The sequence below is a fragment of the Camelus ferus genome, chromosome 20 (assembly GCF_009834535.1).
Source record: "Camelus ferus isolate YT-003-E chromosome 20, BCGSAC_Cfer_1.0, whole genome shotgun sequence".
Taxonomy (NCBI): Eukaryota; Metazoa; Chordata; class Mammalia; order Artiodactyla; family Camelidae; genus Camelus; species Camelus ferus.
The window spans coordinates 1480390-1503374 of NC_045715.1; the positions used below are offsets into that span (position 1 = coordinate 1480390).

At 56.4% G+C, this 22985-nt stretch overlaps 1 protein-coding gene across 2 annotated transcripts in view; it reads right to left on the reverse strand.

Annotated features, from left to right (window-relative positions):
- The window catches only part of GMDS (GDP-mannose 4,6-dehydratase), a 455829-nt gene that overhangs the window by 63221 nt on the left and 369623 nt on the right, over positions 1–22985 (reverse strand). For both annotated transcript variants that reach the window (XM_032462384.1, XM_032462385.1), the window contains one exon: positions 13261–13379. In XM_032462384.1, coding sequence (XP_032318275.1) covers positions 13261–13379 — 119 coding nt within the window. The remainder of the gene's footprint in view (positions 1–13260; positions 13380–22985) is intronic.

Sequence of the window (22985 nt, forward strand, 5' to 3'; positions counted from 1 at the left end):
CCCCTCCTCCCCGACGCAGCCTCCCCCCTACCCCAACCCGACCTCCCCTCCCCCCCGCCCCCCCACCTGGCCTATCCCCTCCCCCACCTGGCCTCCCCCTACCCACATCCAGCCTCTCCCTCCCCGACCCGGCCTCCAGGATGGGCGCGGGAGCAGCTGATGTTTGGAGCCACCATCAGTCCAGCTCCAGGCTCCTCCACGGAGGACACTGCAGGGCACATGACGGGGGGAGGGGGATGTCTGGGGAGGGGCCCGGGCGTCAAGGAGGATTCCGGAGCTGAAGCAGGTCCCGGGGTGTTGGAAGAGCTGCTCTGATGGAGTGATGGGGGCGGGGGTGGAAGCGGATGAGGGGAAGAGGGAGAGAGGGAGGAGAGCCGACCCCTCCGCACCTTGTGGCTCCATGGGCGAGGAGGAGAAGGGTGCACTTCGGGGTGGAAGCGGATGAGGGGAAGAGGGAGAGAGGGAGGAGAGCCGACCCCTCCGCACCTTGTGGCTCCATGGGCGAGGAGGAGAAGGGTGCACTTCTTAAAGACGGGGAGGATCTGAGCACCTCACGATGCTGATGGTGGAGGAGGGCGGATGGCGAGTTTCTTGAGAAGGCAGGCGGAAGCCGAAGGCCAGGAGGAGGGACCGTCCCAGATACTGGCGGGGGCACCGGCCGGTGGAGCAGGGGTGAAGGGGACGGCGAGTCCCTTGTTTTAATCCCCAAGCCTGCTCTCACTCCTGAAAGGCAGCACCGGCGGGAAGATACGACTTGTGCACGTGGACGTGGAGACGCATACCGTGGAGTCACGTACGGGGTCTGGGTGTCCCCATGGAGACATGTGCACGTGGGGGCGGTGCACATCGAAACGCATGTACATGGAGACGCGTACGGGGGGGGTGTGCCCATGGAGACGCGTGCACGTGGGGACGGTGCCCATCGAGACGCATGTAGGTGGAGACGCGAACGGGGGAGGGGGTGTATGCCATGGAGACATGTGCACGTGGGGGCGGTGCACATCGAAACGCATGTACGCGGAGACGCGTACGGGGGGGGTGTGCCCATGGAGACGCGTGCACGTGGGGACGGTGCCCATCGAGACGCAGGTACGTGGAGACACGTACAGGGGTGCCCATGGAGACGCGTGCACTTGGGGACGTGCACGTGGGGGCGGTGCACATGGAGATGCGTGTATGTGGAGATGTGTACCCGTGGGGGGGGGGTGCCCGTGGGACGTGTGCACGTGGGGGCGGTGCACTTGGAGACATGTGCACGTGTAAGTGAGAACTGTGCGTGGGTCCAAAACGAGACTCCAGGCCTCCACGTGTGCTCGGTCTCCCACTTGACGTCCTCAGTAATGATCACTGTCACTAACAAGGAGCTCCAGCTGTCACGCTGCGCTCATCAGTTCACAACATCTAAATCCAGGTGTCAGCCGTCTCGGGACCTGTCAGAGTAACGGCTACCTTTACAAAGCTGAGCTCCCCAGCCCTGGGCCGCGGGGAAGCCGGCCGATGCGCGCACCCGCGGCGGCAGGCGGGCACGCTGTAGCGCACACCTGGGAGGGGCTCTGGCGCGCTTAGCCGCCGGCGGGGACGGGCTTGGAGGTCGCCTCCCTCTCACGGCTGGAGGGGGCAGAAGGCTGATGTCTTCTGACAAGGACACTGTCCGTACTACGGGGGTGGGGGGGTCCCAAACGTTACTGCCAGTGAGGCTTGTGGGTTGCTCAGTTCTTCCCTCGCCTTCTTTTCCACCAGCGTCACTGGACGCTATTAAATCGAGATGCCTGACCTCCACCTGTCTTCCATCCTGCTGTGTCGGTAGGAACTCGGTGGTGTGATTAACTCAGGGGAGAGAGCCTGTGTGCTCCTCTCTGAGGAGGGAGGTTCAGGAGATCAAATAAAAAAGACCCACACTGTCCCCTCCACTCCGCTGTGCGGCAAGCGTGCGGTGACCGTGCAGGCGAGCTCACAGGCACGGCCGGCTTCTGACGAGCCTGGCTGTCCATCTGCTCATCCTGTTCTATCCGCCTGCTTTATTATTCCTTTCAGCCCAGCCAGGGCATCCCGTCCGCCTGCAAAGCCTGTAGGTGGGGTTTCCCTTCCTTTACGGGATGAAGCAGAATGTGTGTCGGTCCTACCAAGGGGCCGCGGTGGGGAGGAGGCCATTCAGGGACTAGAGCCGCACCTCTGTCGGAGAATCCAGGCCACAGTTCAGGGCTGTCTGTCCTCTGCCCTCCTCTCTGCACCCAAGCTCACCTCCCACCTCCCACGAATCCTGACCGGGTGCCTGCTGAGTACTGGGCACTGAGCTGAGTCGGGCGCTGAGGATGCAGGCACGAGTCTCTGTCCTTGAAGGGCTCGAAGCCTGGTGGCCCCCACAGCAATGTGTGGCGGGGGCCGGAGGCAGACAGGGCCACCAGAGGGCCCGGCCGGGCACCTAGCAGAAGCGTGGAGGCCAGGGTGTTTGTTGGCTGCAGGGAGGGTGTGGCGCTAAGACGCGAGAACGAGTGGGCAGCTCCAGAAGCAGAGGGTTAGGCCATAGGCGTGTGTGTCTTGCCGGGCTCCAGTGTGGCCCGGCTGGTCCAACCCGCCTGCCAGCCTGCCCGCGGCCCCCACAGTTCACCAACTCCTGCCTCCACGCCATTCCACCCACCTGGAGTGCCTTCCCTCTTCCTATCTCTCAGCCACATCTCCTGCTTTGGCCGAGGGCCCACTTATATCCGCCTTCCTGCAGACCTCACTCCAACCTCGATCACCACACTTCCACCTTGGCACTGATAAGTCTGCACGGCACCATCGTCCACTCGTGTGTGTCTGTGAACAGTGCGTTCTTACTGTCACCCAGTTAGCACCTACGCTCCTCAAGGCGAGGAGATGCCCTGGTTCGCTTAGATGCGTCTGGCACCGAGAGAAAACTGTCACGCCGGGTAGGCAGCACGTTGTGGAGACTCTGCTGAGTTTAACAGGGCAGCCGTCGCTCTGAGGATCCGACGGCTCTTTGGTTAAAGAGCTTATCTGACCTGCTCCCCAGTAAGTTGTATCAGCTCCACGTGGAGTGGAGTGAGGGCTGCCCCAGCCCCCAAGGCCCCGGTGACACGAGGGCTCACCCCAGACCCACACTGTCACTGTCAAAAACCTGCTGCTCCGGTAAAAGTTCTCCTCACTTAGACAGCTTTATTTTGGAGTTTTCAATGGGTTAAGACCCCACGTATCTCAGACGTTAGTAGGTGCTAGTCACGGTAGGGCTTAGCCTTCCCACTGTGGGAGGGCCGAGGCTGGAGTGCAGAGCCTGACTCTCCGCACCACGACTAGATGCGGCAGAGGTACTGCTGAAGGCCTGGGTCTGGTGGGGTGTCTCCGCCGGGCTCTCCCAGCGCCCACAGCAGGGACCGGCTCCTGGCAGGCTTCTCCCAGCCCCACGGCACATGCCAAGTGATGTTTCTACCTCTTGGTCGCACAGATGTCACGCAGTCGGTGAGACGGTCGGATGCAAAGACAGAGGCAGCACACCGCAGGTGGGGCTAGAGCTCCGGGTCAGAGGGGGTCTGAAGAGACCACGGAGCACAGAAACTCGGCTACAGCATGAAATCTTCCTGCAGGAGAAAACGCAGAGCCGGGATTTTCCTTCGGACCTCCCTCCGAAACAGACCCCTTAATGTGCGTCATGGGAATTTCTGTTCCTCCAACATGACTGACTGGAAGGATGTGTTTTCCCATAAAGCAAATCAGACACAGTCCCAGATGTGCCAGCCTCGGGGACACAGGACGTGCCCCGGAGCCACCCCACCCTCCCCCCAACCTCAGGCCCAGGGGCCGGGACCCCACCCAGGAAACAGGTCCCAGTTAGGGGGAGTGTGCAGGAGCCCAGGACGCCTGTTATCTCAGCCAGGAGGCTTTTGGAAACGAGTTTCTTTTTAAACGTATAATAACGTTGGCCTTGTTGTTTTGACTGAAAGTGCAGATACGACACCACAAACGATGAAAAATGTTTCCATTGGCTGAGCCCCCACCTCCCCGCCGTGGCACTCACAGTTGCGGGCTGTTCCTACAACTCTCTTCTCAACATTCAACAAGATTAAGGACAGAAAATTAGTCAGGACAAGCATCAGGCCTGTTTGGTTTATGTTGTCATTTCAACTGCAGGAGAAAAGAGCTTCCTTTTCATCTCATTTAGGAAGAAGCCGCTGGGACATGAGGAGCAGAGCCGAACCCGGCCCACACGGCCTCCTCCAGACGCACACACTCACACACACATCACACACACACACTCTCTCACACGGCGGGATGTTCGGGGAAGAAACAGGTGTTGTCACAAGGGTGCCTCCTCCACGCAAATGACCGGCAGGGGCTGAATCGCCGACGTCGCACCACGTGGTCCCAGCACGGCGTGCGGTACGGCCGCTCCCTGAGTACCTGCTACTGACCCGCGGCCAGCGACTGTGTTCTCATAATTCAGAGCAGAAGCCACTCGGTGAAGCCAGGCTCCAGGAGCAGTATCTGTGCCACCTCTAAATGTACAGATGGCAACATGCTGGTCACGTCTTTTCAGTGAAAACGTCAATGGACATTTAGAAAAACAGTGGAAGCAACAGGAAGTTACAACAGATCCCCAAACAGCCAGGTGAGAATGCTATGGGTACTCACTGGCCTGTCGGATGGGAAGGCCATGTACGCGAGGCTTAGGAGAAGGTCCGGGATTTAGAGGAAGTGTCTGCACCTTCCTTCAAGTGGGCAAAGCACAGCAGGCCAGAGTCTCCGTCTTAACTGCTGGCACCTGGCCACCCCTCGTCCACGTCCATGTCCACGTCCCTGGGGTGTGGCCCAGGCCCCTGCCTGCCCTGGCCTCTTGGGAGGACCCTCTGCAGCTGTCACCCCATTGGGAGTGAACTGCGCTGAAGGCCTTGCTCCCGGACTCGGGGGACTCCAGTGACCACGGCCTCCCGGGAGGACGTCATGGACAGGCTGCCTTTATGCGTCCATCCCGTCAGGCCCAGTGAGGCCAGACACAGAGCCCTGAGTGTGGCGGACAGCAGGTGCAGACCCATACACGGAGGCGCTCCGGGAGCTGGGACTTGCTTCTGGCGACAGAGGAAGTCCACAGCCACATGGCGTGGGCATTTCCCTGGAGAGACCCTTCCCACCTGGCTCTTTTCATTGGAACTCGGGCCTCGAACGTGCAGAAGCCAAGGCTCACCGTCCCTCCCTGGGCCCTGGCCTTGGTCTGCACGCAGCCATCACAGCATGGAGACCATCCTGGGGAGGCCAGACCCTGGAAGGATGAAAGCACAACATCATGTCTGGACCCCGGCTTTTCTGCCCGTCAGCTGGGTGGCCCTGGTGGGCGTGGAGCGTCTCTGTGCCTCCGTCCCCTTCTCAGTGAAGCACAGCCTCAGCCTGGAGCTGAGCCGAACGGGTGTGCGGCCCGCGGCACCCTTCTGGGCTCCCACTCCCCGCTCACTACTGCTGTCTGCCGGCACCTCTGCTCGCCTTTATTCTAGAGTAACACCCCCCGTTGGCAGAGGGCCCCACCCCTCTCCCACTCAAACCCTGGAACTCTGCAGGGCTGCCAGGCACAGAGTCCCCGTCCCCGAGACCAGGACAAGCTCGGGGCCCGGTCCACTCTCCGTCCACAATGACTGGGCTACAGGAGGCCGCGGGACCTGGGGGACCAGCCAGGCCCCTCCTCGGGACTGCCCTAAGTGAGCAGCTGTCATGAAAGGGTCTGTCCCTCTGGGACTGTGTTAGGCTGTGTCCCCAGAAATGCTGCCAACCCTGCCCTCCGCGCGAGGGCCCGCAGCATCCCAAGGCCTGGACCGCAGGTCCCTGAGGCTGCACTGAGCTCAGCTTCAGGCCCTAAAGACAAAGGGACTCTGACCCCTAGACGTGCTTGTTCATGTCTCCCCTTCCTGACAAACACCTCCGTTACGCTGGGGGCTTTGTTTCATCAGCACAGATACTTCACCCATTTAAAAAAATAAGAATTTCTATATGTCATCGCTCACAAATTTGGAGCTTAAAATACTCTAATAACAAAACGTCACACTTTATTCCTTCAGAAAACACAAACAAAACGTGTACTTATTTTTAGAAAGTAAGGCGTGGCGTTGCCTCCCCTGTAGAGGAAAGGGTACTCACTCCTCCTCCAGGGTTCGTTCCAATAACACCTGTGCAGCGTCACGTAAAAGCAACAGGAATTCTCTATTAAAAAGATGTAAAAAAAACCCCTCAATCTCAGCACAAGCTCACAGCACATCTGCGCGTCCGCAAAAGAACACAGCTTCCTCGAAGCAGGAAAGACGACGGAGAAGACGGAGCTGCACGCAAAGATGATCTTACGTCCCCCTGCTCTGTCTCTAACGTCTCAACTCCAGATTTGCAGTTAAAATGAAAAGGCCCACACGTGCGCCTCCCTCGTCTTCATCTTCTCTCGTTAGTATGATCAGTCTCCCGCACAACGTTTTTATGCAGAACAAACTTATGTCTGGCAGTTAAGTAAGGAAGAAAATAGCAGGTGCGTGAAAAGTGACGTATAAAATTCAAGTTACAGGTTGTGCTCCCCACACTACAATTCAGAAGCAGAATTACCCGACGGCGACCTTAACAAGGGCTCGGTCGTGCATGTACGGACTTCTGCTTATTCTTGGGATGTAAGCAGTCAGTGGCGAATGGTTTAAAATGCAAAACGTCACAGGAAAGCATGGTAAACGTCCCCCCAGAGGTAAGCCCTCAGACGTTCTCCAGTGCCCAGTGCTGCTCTCGACAGACTGCCGTTGTCATCTTTGAACGAAGCAAACCACCTTATACGTTCAGTTGCAGGAAGTGCTTGACCCCCGAGGCACTGGCGGCGTGGCCGGTTCCTGGTGAACCACGAGCTCCTCGGGCTCCAAGGTGACCGGGGTCTCGCTCGTCCCACGTTAGGGGCCAGTATTTCCAGAAACTCCGGCGTTGCCCTTTGGAGACCCCAGTCTTCCTCCGGCTGCTCTCTTTCAAACCGTATGAAAGAAGGCAGGCAGGTAAGACTCCAGGCTTTCAGGGCTCCTCGTGCCCCCAAGAGCAGTCCCAGAGTCACCGATGTCAGAAATGGGGCGTCCAGAGAACGCTTTATCTCAGTTTACCAGATGATAAATTCAACCCACTTCTGATTCAATTCAACTACAACTCAAGTGACCTCAGGGCTCACTGGAGGTGTGAGGGGCAGAAGGAACGGGGAGGGAAGGAACTAAACCAGCCGCAGGCCTTCTTCGCTGGTTTCATGGGAAACCTGGAATTTTTAGCTTTTTCCATTTTAAAGAAATCTGCCGCCCCTCCCCCCGCCACACACACACAAACCCTAAAGTCAAACCCCTCACTTCCCGGGTCTCTTCTTCCATTACTGATTCATGGACACGTCAACTTATGCAGCATGTGTGTGACACCAAGGTGGGCCCAGAACCTCGTGCTGCCCTTAAGGGGCGGCCTGTCCAGCCCAGGGAGAAGGCAGCCACAGGCAACCAAAGACGAGGTCCAGAGAGTCCCTGCTACTCTGGAGGCTCCAGGCCCCCCCCCCCCTCCCCGGCTCTGCTGCGCAGGGTGCGGTCCAGGGACCAGCAGTCTCCTTAGAGGTTCAGAGCCCCAGGCCCCGCCCGGACCTATTCATCCCAAATCTGCATTTTCACAAGCTCCCCAGCGACCCGCAGAGCACCACACTTGAGAACCTCGGCTCTCCAGGAGAAAAACGCAGCCAGAAGGTGTCACAATCCTGCCAAATGGCCTTTACTGCCCGGAGGCGGCAGAGGTCTTCCTGGGGCCACAACGCCCTGGCTGGGATGGGCCCCGTCCTTCCTCCTGCAACTACCTGTCTGGTAAATCCTCTGGTCACACAAGCATGAAACCGTGTGACTTTAGTTACTTTTCTTGTCCCCAAACATATCATCAGTTGGCCAGTCCTTCTGTTTTCACGTTTCACTTGCCCCTCACATGCTCTGCTGACAAACACCATTTCCCACCATTACCCGTGTTATCGCTGACGCAGACGCAGACGCGTCAGGCCTGTCCTGGCTGCTTCTCATCTCTCCGCACAGTTAACCTCCACCCGCCCCTGGGAGGCAGGTACTGTCACTGTCCCCGTCCCACAGGGGAGACGCAGAGGCACAGAGCTGGATGACAGGCCCTGGGAAGCTGCAGAGTGGGGGTTCAGGCCCAGGGAACAGGGCGCCGGGCTGTGCTGTCACAGGTCACGAGATCGTGCCACGCTGTGTGCAGAGCAGAACGGGCGTCTTGGGAACAGAATCGACAGAGTCACGAGAGAGAGAAATGAAATCAGCATCCTTGGGAGAAAGAGGGTCTGGAGAAGTCCCGAGGTTCAGCCCCCGCCCGGGCTCTCCAAGCTTTGTTCCCTCCCGGTGTGTTTTCTTTGCTCATTTCTGCCGGGCGTCTGACTGTGCGGACACTGTTCCCAAGAAGGACTCGCTGGCCCTGTCGAAAGTCACAGCTGCAGCGGGGCCGGGCCGGGGAGCAGCCCTGGCTCCCCTGCCCGGCGTCCAGCTGAGATCGGTATGCTTGCTGCCTGGGGCCCACGGAAGAGCCCGGGAGGGACGCTGGGAAGAAAACAAACACTGGACCACGACTCGCAGACAGCGCTCGTCAAGCCATCCTGCTTTCATTATCCGGCCCTGAGAAGGAATTCCACACTTCAGATGCACTGTGAACGCTCTGTTCCCACAGCCCAGACCGCGCAGGTGGGGGCACAGGTGGGGGCCTCTGAGGAGACGCGACGGACCGGCTGGAGAGCCTGCACTTCACCCCGCGCTGGCAGACCTCACAACCCTCCCCCTTTTATCGAGGGGTTCAGGAGCAGTTCTTGATTTCCCCGAAGCGTTCTAGAGCACTCGAAGGCCACGTCTGTACAGGAAGCCAGCACTTGATCCGTCAGTCCAGTCTGTCACTGAAACAAGGTGGGGGTCACTGTCCAAGTCGGAAGTAGACCCAGTGAGGCTGGCTCCGCGCCTTCCTGGGCCTCGTCTGCGGGAGGGGAGGGGAGGGCCCGCCCGGACACGCGGCGCAGCCCTGCTCAGCGACACCGCTGCGCAGCACACAGGACGCGCCCTCTTCTGCTTCTGCGGAGTGTAATCTGTTTGCTCTTTTCTTCTGGATCAGGCTGGATGGAGGCTTATCCCAGTTCTGGTTGCACTGATCTCCTCCAGTGTTTTCTGTTTCACCGATCTCTGTTTTTCTTGTCTCCTTGGTTCTGTTCGCACTGGATTTAATTTGCTCTTCTGCGTCTGGCTTCTTAAGATGGAAGCTTGGAGAACTGGCCTGGGGTCTTCTTTTTTAATATTAATATTCAAAGCCATAAGCTTCCCTCTCAGCAGCACTTCAACAGTATCCCACAAACTTCGGTGTGCTGCCTTCATTTTCATTTGATTCAAAATATATTCTAATTTCCCTGTGACTTCTTTTTGACCTGTGAGGTATTTAGAAGTGTGCTGGGTGGTGTGCTCGAAACGCCACGTAGGTCAGGGAGGGCCCCTGTGCTGCTCGGTCACCCTGGCTCCTCGGGTTTTCTGTCTGCTTGTCCTGCCGCTCACGAAGGAAGCACCTGAAGCACAAAGACACAGAGCTCGCCCGTCCTTCCTCCCCCTCAGCTCTGTCGGCCTGTGAAGTATCTGTGGCTGGGGACGTATGTGTGTACGAGTGTCATGTCTTCACGATGGATCAACCCCGTTAAGGTATGAAATGACCCTTTACTCCTAATTGAATGAAGTCTAACTTGTCGCACAGAAGTAGAGCCGCTCCGGTTTCCCTGTGGCTACCGTCTGGATGGTTTATATTTCCGTCCTTTGACTTCAGGCCTCCGGTGTGTTCACGCTTAACGTGTGTCCCTGTGGGTGGCACAGGGCTCTTTTATCGAGTCCAGCGATCTCACTCTTCTAATTAGAGGCTTCAGAGCGCCGGGACGGACGTGATTCTCGGCGCTGTGTCCTCCACCCGTCCCCTCTCGCCTGTTCACACGCCCTCTTTTCCCGCATTCTCTAAATGGACATCTTTGGGGGTTCCACTTGAACCCCACTGTTGGCTTACTGCTATTTTTCACCTTGTTCTGTGCTAGCAGCTGCTCCAGACGGTACAGCACACACTTCAGCTTACTGCGGTCTGTCTTCCAGTAATTCCACGCCGATCGCATCCTGCGCAAGAGTCTTACAAACAACACAGGTGACGTTTCCACCCGTGCCCCGCGCCGTGCCACTGCTGTGGTGCGACTTACGCACACGTGTACGAGAAACCTCGTAATATACTGTCAGCATTTTTATTTCAACATCTTTGCCTTTTAAAGAAATTTTAAAATGAGGTTAAAAAAACAATATTGTAAATCAACTATCGTTAAATTTTTAAAGTCCTTAAAGAAGTGGGAGAGAAACAACTTTTATTTTTGCACACATTGACTGTTTCTCTGGCTCAAAAGATTCTCACTCATTCCACGAAGCCACCAGTCACTGCGATATCAAAACCAGAGACATCACCAAAAAAGAAAACTATGGACCGTTCCTTCCACGCACATCCAAGCTTCAAACTAGTCTCGCCGTCCTTCTGGCCATGTGCTTGCTGGTGACAGCCGCGTCAGCCTCCGCCTGTCTTCCGGTCCTGAAACGGCTCCCAGTCGGAGCTCGAGCTCCGCTGTCTTCCTGCAGGCACGGCTCCTGACGATAGGCCTGCCTTATATTTGCTCCTCTGTAAGTAGTTCTCTTTTTCCTCTGGCTGCTTTTAAAATGTTCTCTTTAGCATTTATCTTCCATAATCTGGGAAGTTCTTGGTGGTTCTTTGTTTCTCTTCCCGGGCCCCCTGGTCCCCCGGGGCCCCACGGACACAGACGGGGCCGGTCGGGGCCCCGCGGTAACCAGAACCTACCATCTCCTGTCAGACCTTTCTCTCTGCGAGTCTTGGACCATTTCCAACATGACGTCGTAAGCTCTCTGGCTTTTCTTCTGCAGCGTCTCACCTGTTCGCAGTGCCAACAGTGGGCTCCTCATTTCGGAGACTCAAGTTTTCATCTCTAGAAGGTCCACCTGGCTCTTTTTAGATGCGTACATTTCTCTCTATCTCCTCCCCATAGTCATGCTTTTCTTAAAACACTTGGACATCGTTTGGCGGCCATGTTCCCATCCTTCCCGGCACAGACCAGCAGCATCGTTCCTTGGTCTGTTTGCCTCGTGCTTACGGGGTGCACTTTCCTGCTGCTCGGCGTTCCGGCAAAGTCTGGCTGAATGCTGGACATGAAGAGTGTTACGTTGTTGAGTCCAGATTTTGCTGGTCTTCCCTTGGAGAACGCTGGGCTTGGCTGTGGCAGGAGGCTCAGTTATCTGTGTCCAGATGATTCTTCTGAAGTTTGCATGTAGACTTCGAGAGCCTGGGTGGAGAGCAGCCTTTGCTCGAGGAACTGTCCTGTGCCCGAGGCTCAGCCCTTCCGGAAGCCGTACCGCTCCCTCCTGGTGCGCACCCGGCCTCCCACCAGGGCTGGTCGGAGCGCAGACGCCTCCCAGGCCCAGTGAGCGCGAGGAAGCCCTCAGTTCCAGCGCCCAGGCAGGCCTCATCCAAGCTGCGGAACATCTTTGTCCTCTTCGGTGGAGACGCAGTGGGATCCCTCTGGTGTTTCTGGAGCTCTTTTTCTTTGCAGAGCCCACCTTCCCAGACGTCTGCGCACACGTCCGGGTGCCCAAGGCTGTCTGCGTTCTGACCTCTACCTCCTCGACTCGGCCAAACCGCTCTTCTCGACCAGAGGTGCCCTCCCGGCTCCCGGGTGGGGACTCCGCCCCGGGAGGGCGGCCGGGGGCTGCAGGCCCGCCTCTTTGGTTTCTGTTCTGCCCGGGATCACAGCCCTGCACTGCCACGTCCAACCGCGGCTTTACACACTCTATACTGTTTCCTACTTTAAGACAGAAGGTTTCATCTGATTTCTGTTATTCCTTCATAGCTAGAAGTGGACATTCTTCCTTATATTTTAAAAGTGAATCAAGAAGTTAAACACTGAATTACCACGTGACCCAGCAATTCCACTCCCCAGAATACACCCCAAAGAACTGAAAGCAGGGGCCGGAGCAGGTATTTGCACACCCACGTCTGCAGCAGCGTTACTCACTGCAGCCAGACCCGGGAAGCAGCCCAGGTGTCCAACAGCAGATGACGGACAAGCAGAACACGGTCCGTCCACACACGGAAGCACCACTCAGCCCTACCCAGGAGTGAAATGCTGGCGCCTGCGAACAGCACAGAGGAACCTGAGGGCTCTGTGCTCAGGGACGTAAGCCAGACGCAGCGGACAGACACTGGATGATTCCACTCCTGAGTTTCCCAGAGCCGTCAAATTCGCGGAGACAGAGAGTGCGGTGAACGGTGGGGCCAGGGGCTGCGGGGGTGGGGCCGGGGGCCAGTGTCTAGTGGGGACAGAGCTTCAGTGTGGGAGCATGGAAGGAGTTCTGCGGGTGGGTGGATGGCGGTGACGGTTGTAGAACGTTGTGGCTGTAGCTAATGCCACTGAGTTGTAATTTTAAGAATGACTGAAGTGGTAAACTTTATATTACATTTTTTGCCACAATAAAAAAATCACCAGAAAAGAAGACTCTTGCACCTACAATGAAGATTTCCCCCCATCTTTCAAATATTCCGACAAAAATCTGACTTCCAAACGTGTGCACCGCAGCAAGCGGACGTTGTACGTGATCGTTTGGTACGGCGCTGGCCCAGCCAGCAGCGGCCGTGTGGGGCCCGCAGCTCAGACCGCCAGAACCCACGGCTGCGAAGTTCCTGACGCTGCTGGCTGTGCCGCGGTCACGCAGGCAGTGGGAGACACACAGAAGTGGATGGTGACGGCGCCTCCCGTCGGCAACCTACTCTCAGTGGTTCAGAGAAAAGGAACTTGCTGGTGATGTATTTGAAGCTTTTGCATGGTTTCAAACTTTTAAAATATAAAGTGAAAGTATTAAAAGCTTGTGTAACGTGATCACATGGATGTGTTAAGGGTAGAATTACTGATAGTAAAATCATAGTAAACCACAGTGTATGAACCACAATAAGATTTTTTAAATTAAAAAGTTAAAGATCTTAAAAATACATTAAAAAATTAAAAAGATAAGAAATTCTTGAAAGACTGAGCTCAGATGGTGGACAACCCTGGACACGGACTTTAACGGGAGCAGAGTCCCTGGTCCGCACTTTTACGAGACAGCAAAGAGGAGGACAGAACAGGGGCCGAGCGCGCGCGGACGTCTGCCGGGGACAGAGGCCGGCCTCGGGCTCACTCACACGATGGTCTTCCCAATGTGCAGAAACGACTTCTCCACGAACTCCCGGACGCTGTGGACCTCCCCGGTGGCTATGACGAAGTCCTCCGGCTCGTCGCTCTGCAGCATCAGCCACATGGCCTGGAACGAGAGCAGACCCGTTACAGGAGTGCCTGCCGCCCCGGGGGGGGGGGGGGGCTGCCGTCAGTGCACACAGGTGGGTGCGGACGGGGGGAAAGGCGGCCCGCCTGGGCCAGAGACCCCCTGCGGGGGTCCTGACCGCACGCGCTGGTCCCGACAGGGTGGCGGGAGACCAGAGGTCCTCCCGCAGGGCTGGCGCAAGGCTTCGAAGGAGCCGGCACCGAAGCAAAGCAGAGCAGCAATCTGACAGGCCCCGGCTGGCGCAGCTGCCTCCTCTGGGAAGCCGCGTTCGCTGCTGCTGACCCGTGGCTCCTAAGTGTCACCCCCTCGGGTTCCAGGGCAGCGACTCTGGCCACCGAGGTCCGCTGCCTCCTGGTTTAGACACTCTGACCCATGTATCCAGACGATGACCATGAACTTAATACACTATTCTGACCACCGCGAACAGTCCCGGCTCTCAGCTCTCAGCTGCGTCAGGATCGCCTGGGGACATCCCAGCCCAGACGCCGCAGGCTGGGGGTGAGCATGCGGCAGCATCCCGGTCTGGGCACCAGGGGAACCGCACTGCAGCAGGCCCCGGACCACAGGTTGGAGGAACCAGACGTTGACGAGCGTGTGCAGTGAATAACCTTTCAGACCACCTTTAAGAAAATCAGAGTTTAAAGAGCCTCGCCTGATTCTCCTTTGTGTCGTGGACAGAACGTAAGGGAGCATCACTTCAGGACAGATAGTCATCCTCAAAAGCAGAACCAGAGTTCTTAGCAATGAAGATGGAAATTTACCAACGTGGTGACATCAAAAAGCAAGATAATCGAGAACCTTAAGGGAAAAACACTCAGGTACAAGGGGCACGACTGCTGTTAACGAGTTACATGGCGGTGAAGACGTGTGCGCGGAGTCAGGGTTTCAGCCACAGCGTCTGAGGTCGGGCTCGGTGGGCGCGTCGCACAGACCCGCTGTTCTCAAGAGGAGCAGGGAAGTCTAGTGGGCAGTACGCGGCTGCACACGTCAGACCCAATCAGGGTCCCACTCGGCGGAGACCCTCCCCCAGCACCCGGAGCGGCACGCTGATTTCGAAGATTTAGTTTACAAGACAGAAGATGAGGATTTCAGCTGGTATCTGACAGCCGTCTCTAGGAAAAATCTAAGACCAAAAAAAAAAAAAAAAAAATCAATGTTTTTATCATTACCCCCACCCACTTTTCAAAACAAAATAGGTCAAACCGATAAGCACCTCATTGGAACAGTCCCCAAAATCATGTGCACGGAACTCTTGTTCTAATGTCTTAAGAAAACAGTCAGACAGTGTCCCCAGCTGCTACGGGGAAGCTGAGGAACAGGTTTCAGGAATCAATGAAGCAACTTACTTTCTTCCAGAAAACGCAGCCAACAGAGTTTAATTCCTCTGTATTCACCTGAATTTACGGCATTTTTCTCGTGAATGGTTTGTATTTCTTGGTTCTCAGGAAGAAGAGATTCCCGGCCAGTCCATAGGCCTTGGGGACGCGGCACCCGCAGAGGGACAGCGACGCTGAAAAGTGACAGGCGACACTGACTCGCCGCAGAGTTTAGTTCACGCCATTGAAAGGTCTGCCCTTCCATTCGGCGCCGAGAGGCCACAGCTGATGAATTCAGCCGCAATGCTTTCAAAGTTGTGCACGAGGGGAGGGACAGATGAGGACCTCGGGACTAACAGGTACACAGGGACTACACGTAAACAGACGAACAGCAGGGCCTGCTGTGCAGCCCAGGGAGCTACACTCGGTTTCTTGAAATAAGCTCAGTGGAGAAGAACCTGGAAATACATGTGTGTATGTGTGGACGTGTGTAACTGAATCGCTTTGCTGTGCACCTGAAACGAACATTGTAAATCGACTACGCGTCGATAAAAAACAAAATAAAAACATTTTTCATGAATTATATTAGTGCCAAAGCCCGATGAGCTGCAGAAAGGCACAGCACGTGTGCCGCGTTGGGGCCGCCCACCAGCACGGGTCTGCGGGCCACGCGCTGCCAAGCCTGGGCCCGGGCGCTCTGCTGCGACGCCCCAAGAGCCCCCCTCTGTCGTGGGCACCTGGTCGGAGGCCGTGGGGCCCCTCCTGGTGTCTGTGTTCCCGCCCTGGTGGACCCCTTCCCAGAACCAGTCTGGGCCCTGCCGTGGACCTCTGGTCTCGCCGGGTCTCCCTGTGACAACACACAGCACGTGGGCGTCTCTGGGGCCGAGCTGCCCTGTGGTCACATCCCCAGCTAAGCTGAGCCTCTGTCTCCCACATGTGTGAGCACACACTCACGCTCATGTACACACACACACACACACACGCAGACGTGTTTTGGTTTTCTTCAAAATACCTTCAAAGTTTTTAGGAAAAATTAAATTATGCTTCTGGCTAGAATTCCTATTTGAACATTTTTCTGAGGGATTAGTGTATATAATTAAATGTGTTTTCCTCGAATTTCCAGTCTAAAAATAACATTTCAAACAGGTCTTTCAGGACTGCTCAGCTTATTTCATTTCTTTTGAGATGCTATGTTGTGCTAGAACGGTCTTGAAGAAATCGTATCTTCAGCCACGAGAGAGAAAGCAAGGGGCTGCTAAGAGCAACGGGAACACACGGCTCCTGGCTGGTGGCGGACGACTTCACACACCGGCACAAGCTCCCGCATGCTGGTCCCAGCCCAGGGGCGTCACGGTCAGTGGGAGCCTCTCACTTCCACAGGCCTGGGCACCAAGGACCTGCTCTTTCCTTCCCCTCAGACGATCTGTGGCCTTTGACCTCTCCATTTCTAGGCATTTCCTTTAAAGTTCACAGCGTCCCAGACCCCAGTCTGGGACGGAGAAGGGAAGGACATACGACTCCAGATTTATTTGTTATTACTGAAGGGATTCCTGGTTTCAACAGAGGGAAAGGGGCTTTGTTTAAATTTCCACCGAGCATAATGGACGGTTACTGAGCGGTCAATGAAGAACAGGTGACACTCGGGGTTAGAAGATGAATGACCGTGTGTCCTGGACTGATCGCGATTAGGAATTTGCTGCACAGCCGAGGCCTGTCACGGTGCTAGACCACGTCTGGGACACAAAGGCCCCTGTGTGGGAAGCGCCCGGCGCTCGGCCCCCTCGCAGCTGCACACGTGGGTCTGGTCCATTTCCTCCCTGATGGATGGCACAAGCCAGGCGAAGCTCACCTCTCCCCACCTTCCTGTCCACATGCTGGACATCTGAGACAGGACCCGGCCAGGCCACAGCCTGAGATCACATCGCCACCAGTCCTGGCTCGTGCCTGGAGAAACGATCTGGGGCCGCGCGTCTTAGACGTCAGTCCCCCCACGCAGACTTGGCTCTCAAGGAACGAGGCAAAAGACGGCATTGTCCCATATCCCGTCAGGGCCCCGGGGGCCACGACTGACAGACCCACCTCGTCAGCACGTGTTTGCTCTCAGCCCTGACCCAATCACCAGCGGAGCGAAAACATGACCTGCTTTTTATTTTTCGTCCATCCCACAGTGGAGGGGGGGACAGTCAGTTGAGGAATGTACCATGGCTTGGGACTCTTCCACATAAAAATGTCCCTGAACGGCAAATGAACAGTGCGGCTTTTGAACCATGCCTCACATGTGGCATCTCGCCTTTAAGGCACACAGAGCCGGGGAAACCTGCCTCCCAAGTCCCCGACGTTGGACGGTGACGTCCAGACGGCTGTGAGAGTTTGCTCAGTTCAGACATGTGCTCTCTTGTCACTGTCACTAACCTAGCTGGTTTACAGGTCTGATTTAGAGAAGTCAAAATAAAACCTTCATTTAAACCCCCCCTCCCCAAACGCTGCTCCCCCTGAGCGACTCTTTGGCCATTCAGATCACGAACGCGGAAGCGGGCAGTGAAGGTCCTCCTCTTTCCTTGACTTGGTGGCTCGGGCGGCTCACCGCCAGGCCACTGGAGGAGAACTGCCAAGTGCACCAGCACAGCCCGGTGACCACGCCTGATTCCACGCATGCCTTTCGGGGTGTGATGTGTGTTTGTATTAAAAACCTGGATTCGACAACTGCTTCCACCTCGCCGTTAACCTCCAGCTCAGTATCCGAGCCGCGGACACTGATTAACTGAGCTGCCATCCGTGAAGAGCAGGTTTGTTAACCAAGCTTATGTTTAACCGTGTTTATCTGGCGGCGGCCGTTTCAGCCCCGCGCCTCTGCTTTGCGGGCTACTGTCACAGAAGCGATCTGTACACACCGCCATGTAGCTGTAAGCGGGAACAGCGCCGACGAAATCATCCCAGCGAAGATCACAGGCCCCTGAACAAACGGAAATGAAAACTCCCAAGGAAGGATTCCCAGGGTGGATCTGTCCCCACGGCTGGCTCTGTAAGCCTTGCTCAGGAGCCGCCTTCAGCATGACCGCCTGGTGTTTTCTGTCTGAAGCCGGACTTCAAGTAGCCCTGGGCCGGGCCTTGCACTTTGTGGGACCACACAGGTCGGCCTGAGGGTTAGCCGAGGGAGGACCCCTTACGCTGACATGGTTGGAAACAGGTGCCGAATGACTAACAAGGACAGTGTATCAAGAAAACCATCAGTATAAAACCAGCCACTCAATCTATTAATTCATTCCCAGGCCAAAACACTGGCTCGTGGATCCCTTTGATTAAGGCCCTTCCAGCCATTTTAAAGACACAGAGTTATTGGGCAGGAAAAAAATCATTAGATAACAAACTGATAAAAACACCAAACGTAGTAAAAGGCAACTTGGCAGGCTTCAACGCTGATGCCACACGCGTGGAAAGAGGCCGGGCCAGCGCTTGTCCTGTTGGCCAGCAGGGACACCGCCCGCAGGCCGCAGGGTTGTGGAGCAGCACGAAGCCCGAATCTCCTGTCCTGTGCTGGCCGTCCTGAAGTGGCTTCTGGGCCGCCACCTGGCTCTGTCCACGTGCAAGCAATTCAGGTGACATGTTTACTTCTTCTGCTTGAGCACATCTCTCCCCCGTGTGTCCGTCTCCTTTCCAGACTCCTTTCCTTCTGCCTTCCCCGTCTACGCCTCCTGCCTCATCATATTTCTGCTCCTTCCCACATCACTTCAGGGGACTTCCTGCTGCTTGTTCATCTGGCTGTTTTGAGTCACATTTATTTTTATTTTTAAATTTCTTCATTGAAGTACAGTCAATTTACAGCGTGTTAGTTTCTGGTGGACAGCGTGTTTCAGCCATACACATACACACACACACACACACGTGTTCATTTTCATATTCTTTTTCATTACAGGTTACTACAAGACACTTGTTGTTGAAACTTGTTGTTATCTATTTCATACAGAGTAGTCAGCATCTGCACATCTCCAGCTCCCAGTTTATCCCTTCCCACCCCCTTTCCTCCTGGTCACCGTAAGTTTGTTTTCTGTATCTGTGAGTCTGTTTCTGTTTTGTAAATAAGTTCACTTGTGTCTTTTTTTTTTTTTAAGATTTCACATATAAGTGATATCATATATTTTTCTTTCTCTTTCTGGCTTACTTCACTTAGAATGACATTCTCCAGGTCCATCCATGTTGCAGCAAATGGCATTATTTCATTCTTTTTTATTGCTAAGTAGCATTCCATTATATAAATATACCATAACTTCTTAAATTTTCTTGCTAATGTGGCTTCAGTCTCTAGAATGATCTTCTTTTCCTTGTCCACATCTTTCCTGATCACCTCTAGCTTAACTCTTTCATTTATTTCCTTTAAGTCAGGGGTCTGCAAATGTTTTCTTAAAGCACCAGAGAGTAAACACTCCAGGCTTGCAGGCCGCACGCATCTCACACAACTGATCACCTCTCCTGCTGGGGCACAGAAACAGCCAGGGACACAAACCAGTGGGTGTGACCACGCGCCAAGGAAACACAATTCATGAAACCGAGGACTGGCCCATGGGCTCTCGTTCACCTGCTCTGACTTTCAGCAGATGGAACAAAACTGCGTTGCCTCTAATTTCTTTGAGTCCAGGTGTTTCCCTCTGTGCTGCTCCGCGGGACGCGCTCCCGTTCTCTCCTCCTCGTGGCCTCTCCCACACCCACTCACCTTCCCCATTACTGCTGGACATTTGCTGCCGGGCTGAGCACGGAGGAGCAGGGAACTGCAGGGGGGCAGCTCGCAGCCCCTTCGACCTTCTCTCCACCCTCACCCGCCCCACTGCACTCTCTGCCCCAGGCCAGGGCTGCCCTCCGCCTCCAGCGCCATGACGCTGAGCGTGGCCCAGGACAGCCCGGGGGTCCTGGGGCATGAAGTCCGCACCGAGTGCCCTCAGCCAGGGGGCTGTGCCTGGGACGGCGGGCCTGGCCTCTCCTCCCGCAGCCTCCCTGCCATCCTGTGGTGGAAATAAGACACTCTCTGCCCGATGGAACTCTGCTCTGTGGGACTTTCAGGACTGGAGGTCAATGTGAGCCTCTTCCGCAGACACGTGGGTGTGTTCAGCACGACGCACTCTGAGTGCAAAGCAAGTCTGTGTGTCCAGGTCATGTGACTGTGAGACGACGTGTGAAAGGAACAATGAGAAACGTGCACAGGAACCAAGGATGTCCAGGTGTCCCCCGTGGCTCCCGAAACGCTGGCCTAAACCTCCCTGCTGCTCAGGTCTCTGCGTGCTCAGGGCCCGGAGGGCTGGGGTCGCTCGCCCCTCCCCATGCCGCTGGCCGCGGTGACTGGCCGGGGCTACCTGCATCCTTGCTGCCGGGGGCCTCAGCTCTCCGCGGGCCCCCTGTCTCTTGTCGGATCCAGCCCCCATTTCTGTACAAAACAAGCTGCACGGCCTCCAATGGCCCCACGAGGCCTCGGCCTGGAAGTGCCCCAGGGCCATGTTCCCCATGTACTGCTGGTTACAGGTCAGCCCAGATCCAGCCCAAGGAAACAGCTCCCCCGTGGGAAGAGGGCACCGAACCACTGCGAGAGGGCAGTCTGGGTGGCGGGCCGTCCTCGGATGGTAGTTTCAGTAGAGCCGTGGCGCCTGTATTTGCCTTTAATTCAAGCACTTCAGCCTGTGGTTTCCCTGAATGGAAGGCTCCGTTTCCCTTGGACCCCGGGCGGTGGCGGGGTTATAAGAAGGCAGCGACACTTCACGGTCCAGGATGGGACATGGAGTCACACTTCAGGTCCTTGCGACTTAACAAATGCTCAAACTTGGCCCTGATACCACCATTGTCACAACACACTTCCCAGAAGTGGTTGCTCCCTGGAGCCGGCCCAGCCTCCTACCTCAGCCAGGTGTTTCCAATTACCTGCGCCCACTCGCAGGCCCAGGTGAGCCACTGAGACTGTGGCTCCCGGCTCAGCAGGAGCAGCAGAAAAGCTCCGGGGTGCAGCGGGGCGTGGCCCCACACCCCCGGCCGCCCACTCCCCGCTCGTGGTCCCAGCCACCCCCACGCACTCCCAGGGAGCCAGCTCGGACTCTTCTGTAGCCTGGCCCCCCGAACCCATCCCCACCACCTGGCCCTGCCTCCGTCTGACTCTGACCTTTGGAATCCAACTTCGGGGCTGGTTCTGGGCTCCCTTGAGTAATAGGTCCTGCCTCGCCATCGACGTCTCAGTTCCAGTGCTGACAACCGTCGTTACCTACAACTGCAAACTGCACACACACCACACATGTGCATCCGGGGAAATGCAGGTGGGACGTCGCACGCTTAGTCTCGCTAACACAGTGCTGCCCAGCAGAGTCATGATGGAAGCCACGTCTGCAATCTACGGTGTCTATCAGCCACATTTTAAAAGTAAAAAGGTGACACTAACTTTAACGTTTTACTTAACACAATACATACAATAAGTACACTCTCACTTCAGTGCAGACTCTTATCAAGGTATTTTACATCATTTTTCTGTGTACTAAGCGTTTGAGGTCCAGCATGCATATTCAGTTCAGACTGGGCTCTGGATGCTCAGTGCTGTGCATGGGCACTCCTGGGACAGTGCGGAGCACAGAGCGGCCCCGCGAAGGACGGCACGCCGACGCCCACAAGGTGCACCGCCCTCCCCCTGCCGCTCGGCCGTCGGAAGATCCTGCCGGGGCACCGTGGAGGCAGCCTCTGCACCGCCAGCAGCACAGCTGGATGAGTCCCCACTCCCCACTCCTCTGCAAGTGTCTCTGCCTCCTGACTTTGCCTGGATTGATTCCACCAGCAATGCCAACTCAGAGAGAGAGAGCTGGAAAAGCAGCGTGACCAGCTCCCAGGTTAGGACTGTCTGACACCTGAAGGCTTGCGTCCTCTATGTACAAATGGCAGTGATGCCACACCCTCGGCTTTGGGACACCGGGGAGTCAACGCCCAGAGAACCACTGAGGGCAGGTCGATGTGCAGGGCTAACCCAGAGGCAGGAGCTCTCGAATTTTAGCTGCATTAGAACCGTCTGGAAGGTCAAGACGTGGACTGCTGGCCTCCTCTGGCCCCAGATGTAGCTGATTCCATAGACCTGGGGTGAGGCCTGAAAACTTGCATTTCTAACGAGTTCCAGGGCAAAGCTGATGCGCTGGGTTGGGGACCACACTGGAGCTCAGGCTTTGTGGGCCGCTTGGAGAGCAACTTCTGAAAAGGTCCTTGGTCTCCCACTGCTTCAAAAATGAGGACGATCGTGGTACCGACCTCAAAGGGTTGTTTTCAGGATGAAATCAGTTAACAGAGGAAGAGGTCCTGGGACAGTGCTCGAGGACTGTATCTCCCGTGACGGCGGTGACACAGGCGACAGAGATGACATGGCTGGAGAGGGCTCTGGGGCCGGGAGGACCCAGCTCGTCTCCATGAGCACCCTCGCAGTCCAGATGCAGCATGGGGAGGAAGGGCCCAAGGGTGGAGTGAATTTACTCCTGACTCTGTCAGTCAGGGCCGCAGAATCGTGCAGCTGGAAGGGACCTTGGAGATGGCCTCATTCGGTGCAGCTCATTTAAAAGGCAGGTAAACAGCTGACACCTGGGAGACAACGTGATCCGCCTAAAGTCACACACCTGGCCGAGCCAGCGGCGGGACCACAGGCTCTGTCCCAGCTTATCTTCTCTTGACTGCATTACACTCACGTGCGAGGCTGTGGAACTCTGTTATCAGTGGCTGTTAGCGCAGCTGCGTGGATGTCTGTGAGCTACCTGGGGACCAGGCCACTCCACCAAGGGGATTCACTCAATGCCTGCGAGGGGCCAGGCACCGTGCCGGAGATGGGGAGGACGCCAGGCAGGGACAGAGAAGGGAGATGCCACGTCTGCCTGACGGACTTCCAACATTTACGTGGGAAAAGGGTTCTAGAAGTCCAACATCTGATGTAAGGAAGAACTTCCGAGACGAACCCCAGGGAGCACCCAGGAGACACCAGGCAGGGAAGCTTTCAGACACCTTCATGCTAAGCAGCCGTCCCACCCACTGCCCTGCAGAGGAGCGTGCCCGCCAGGAGGGCGGCCCCGTGCCTCCCGCCTCCAGCTCCCTTCTCAGGGATGGACACCTGACACGTTCTGGGCCCAGCAGGGTCTCGAGAGTCTGAGCGCGCAGGGCCACGCTGGGCGGGGCTGCATGACTGTCGCGTGGGAGGCCTGTGGGAGAAGCCACACTGCAGAGCCCGGGGTGGGGGTGGGGGGCTGCCTGGGTGGAGAGGAGGGGAGATAGGGACTAC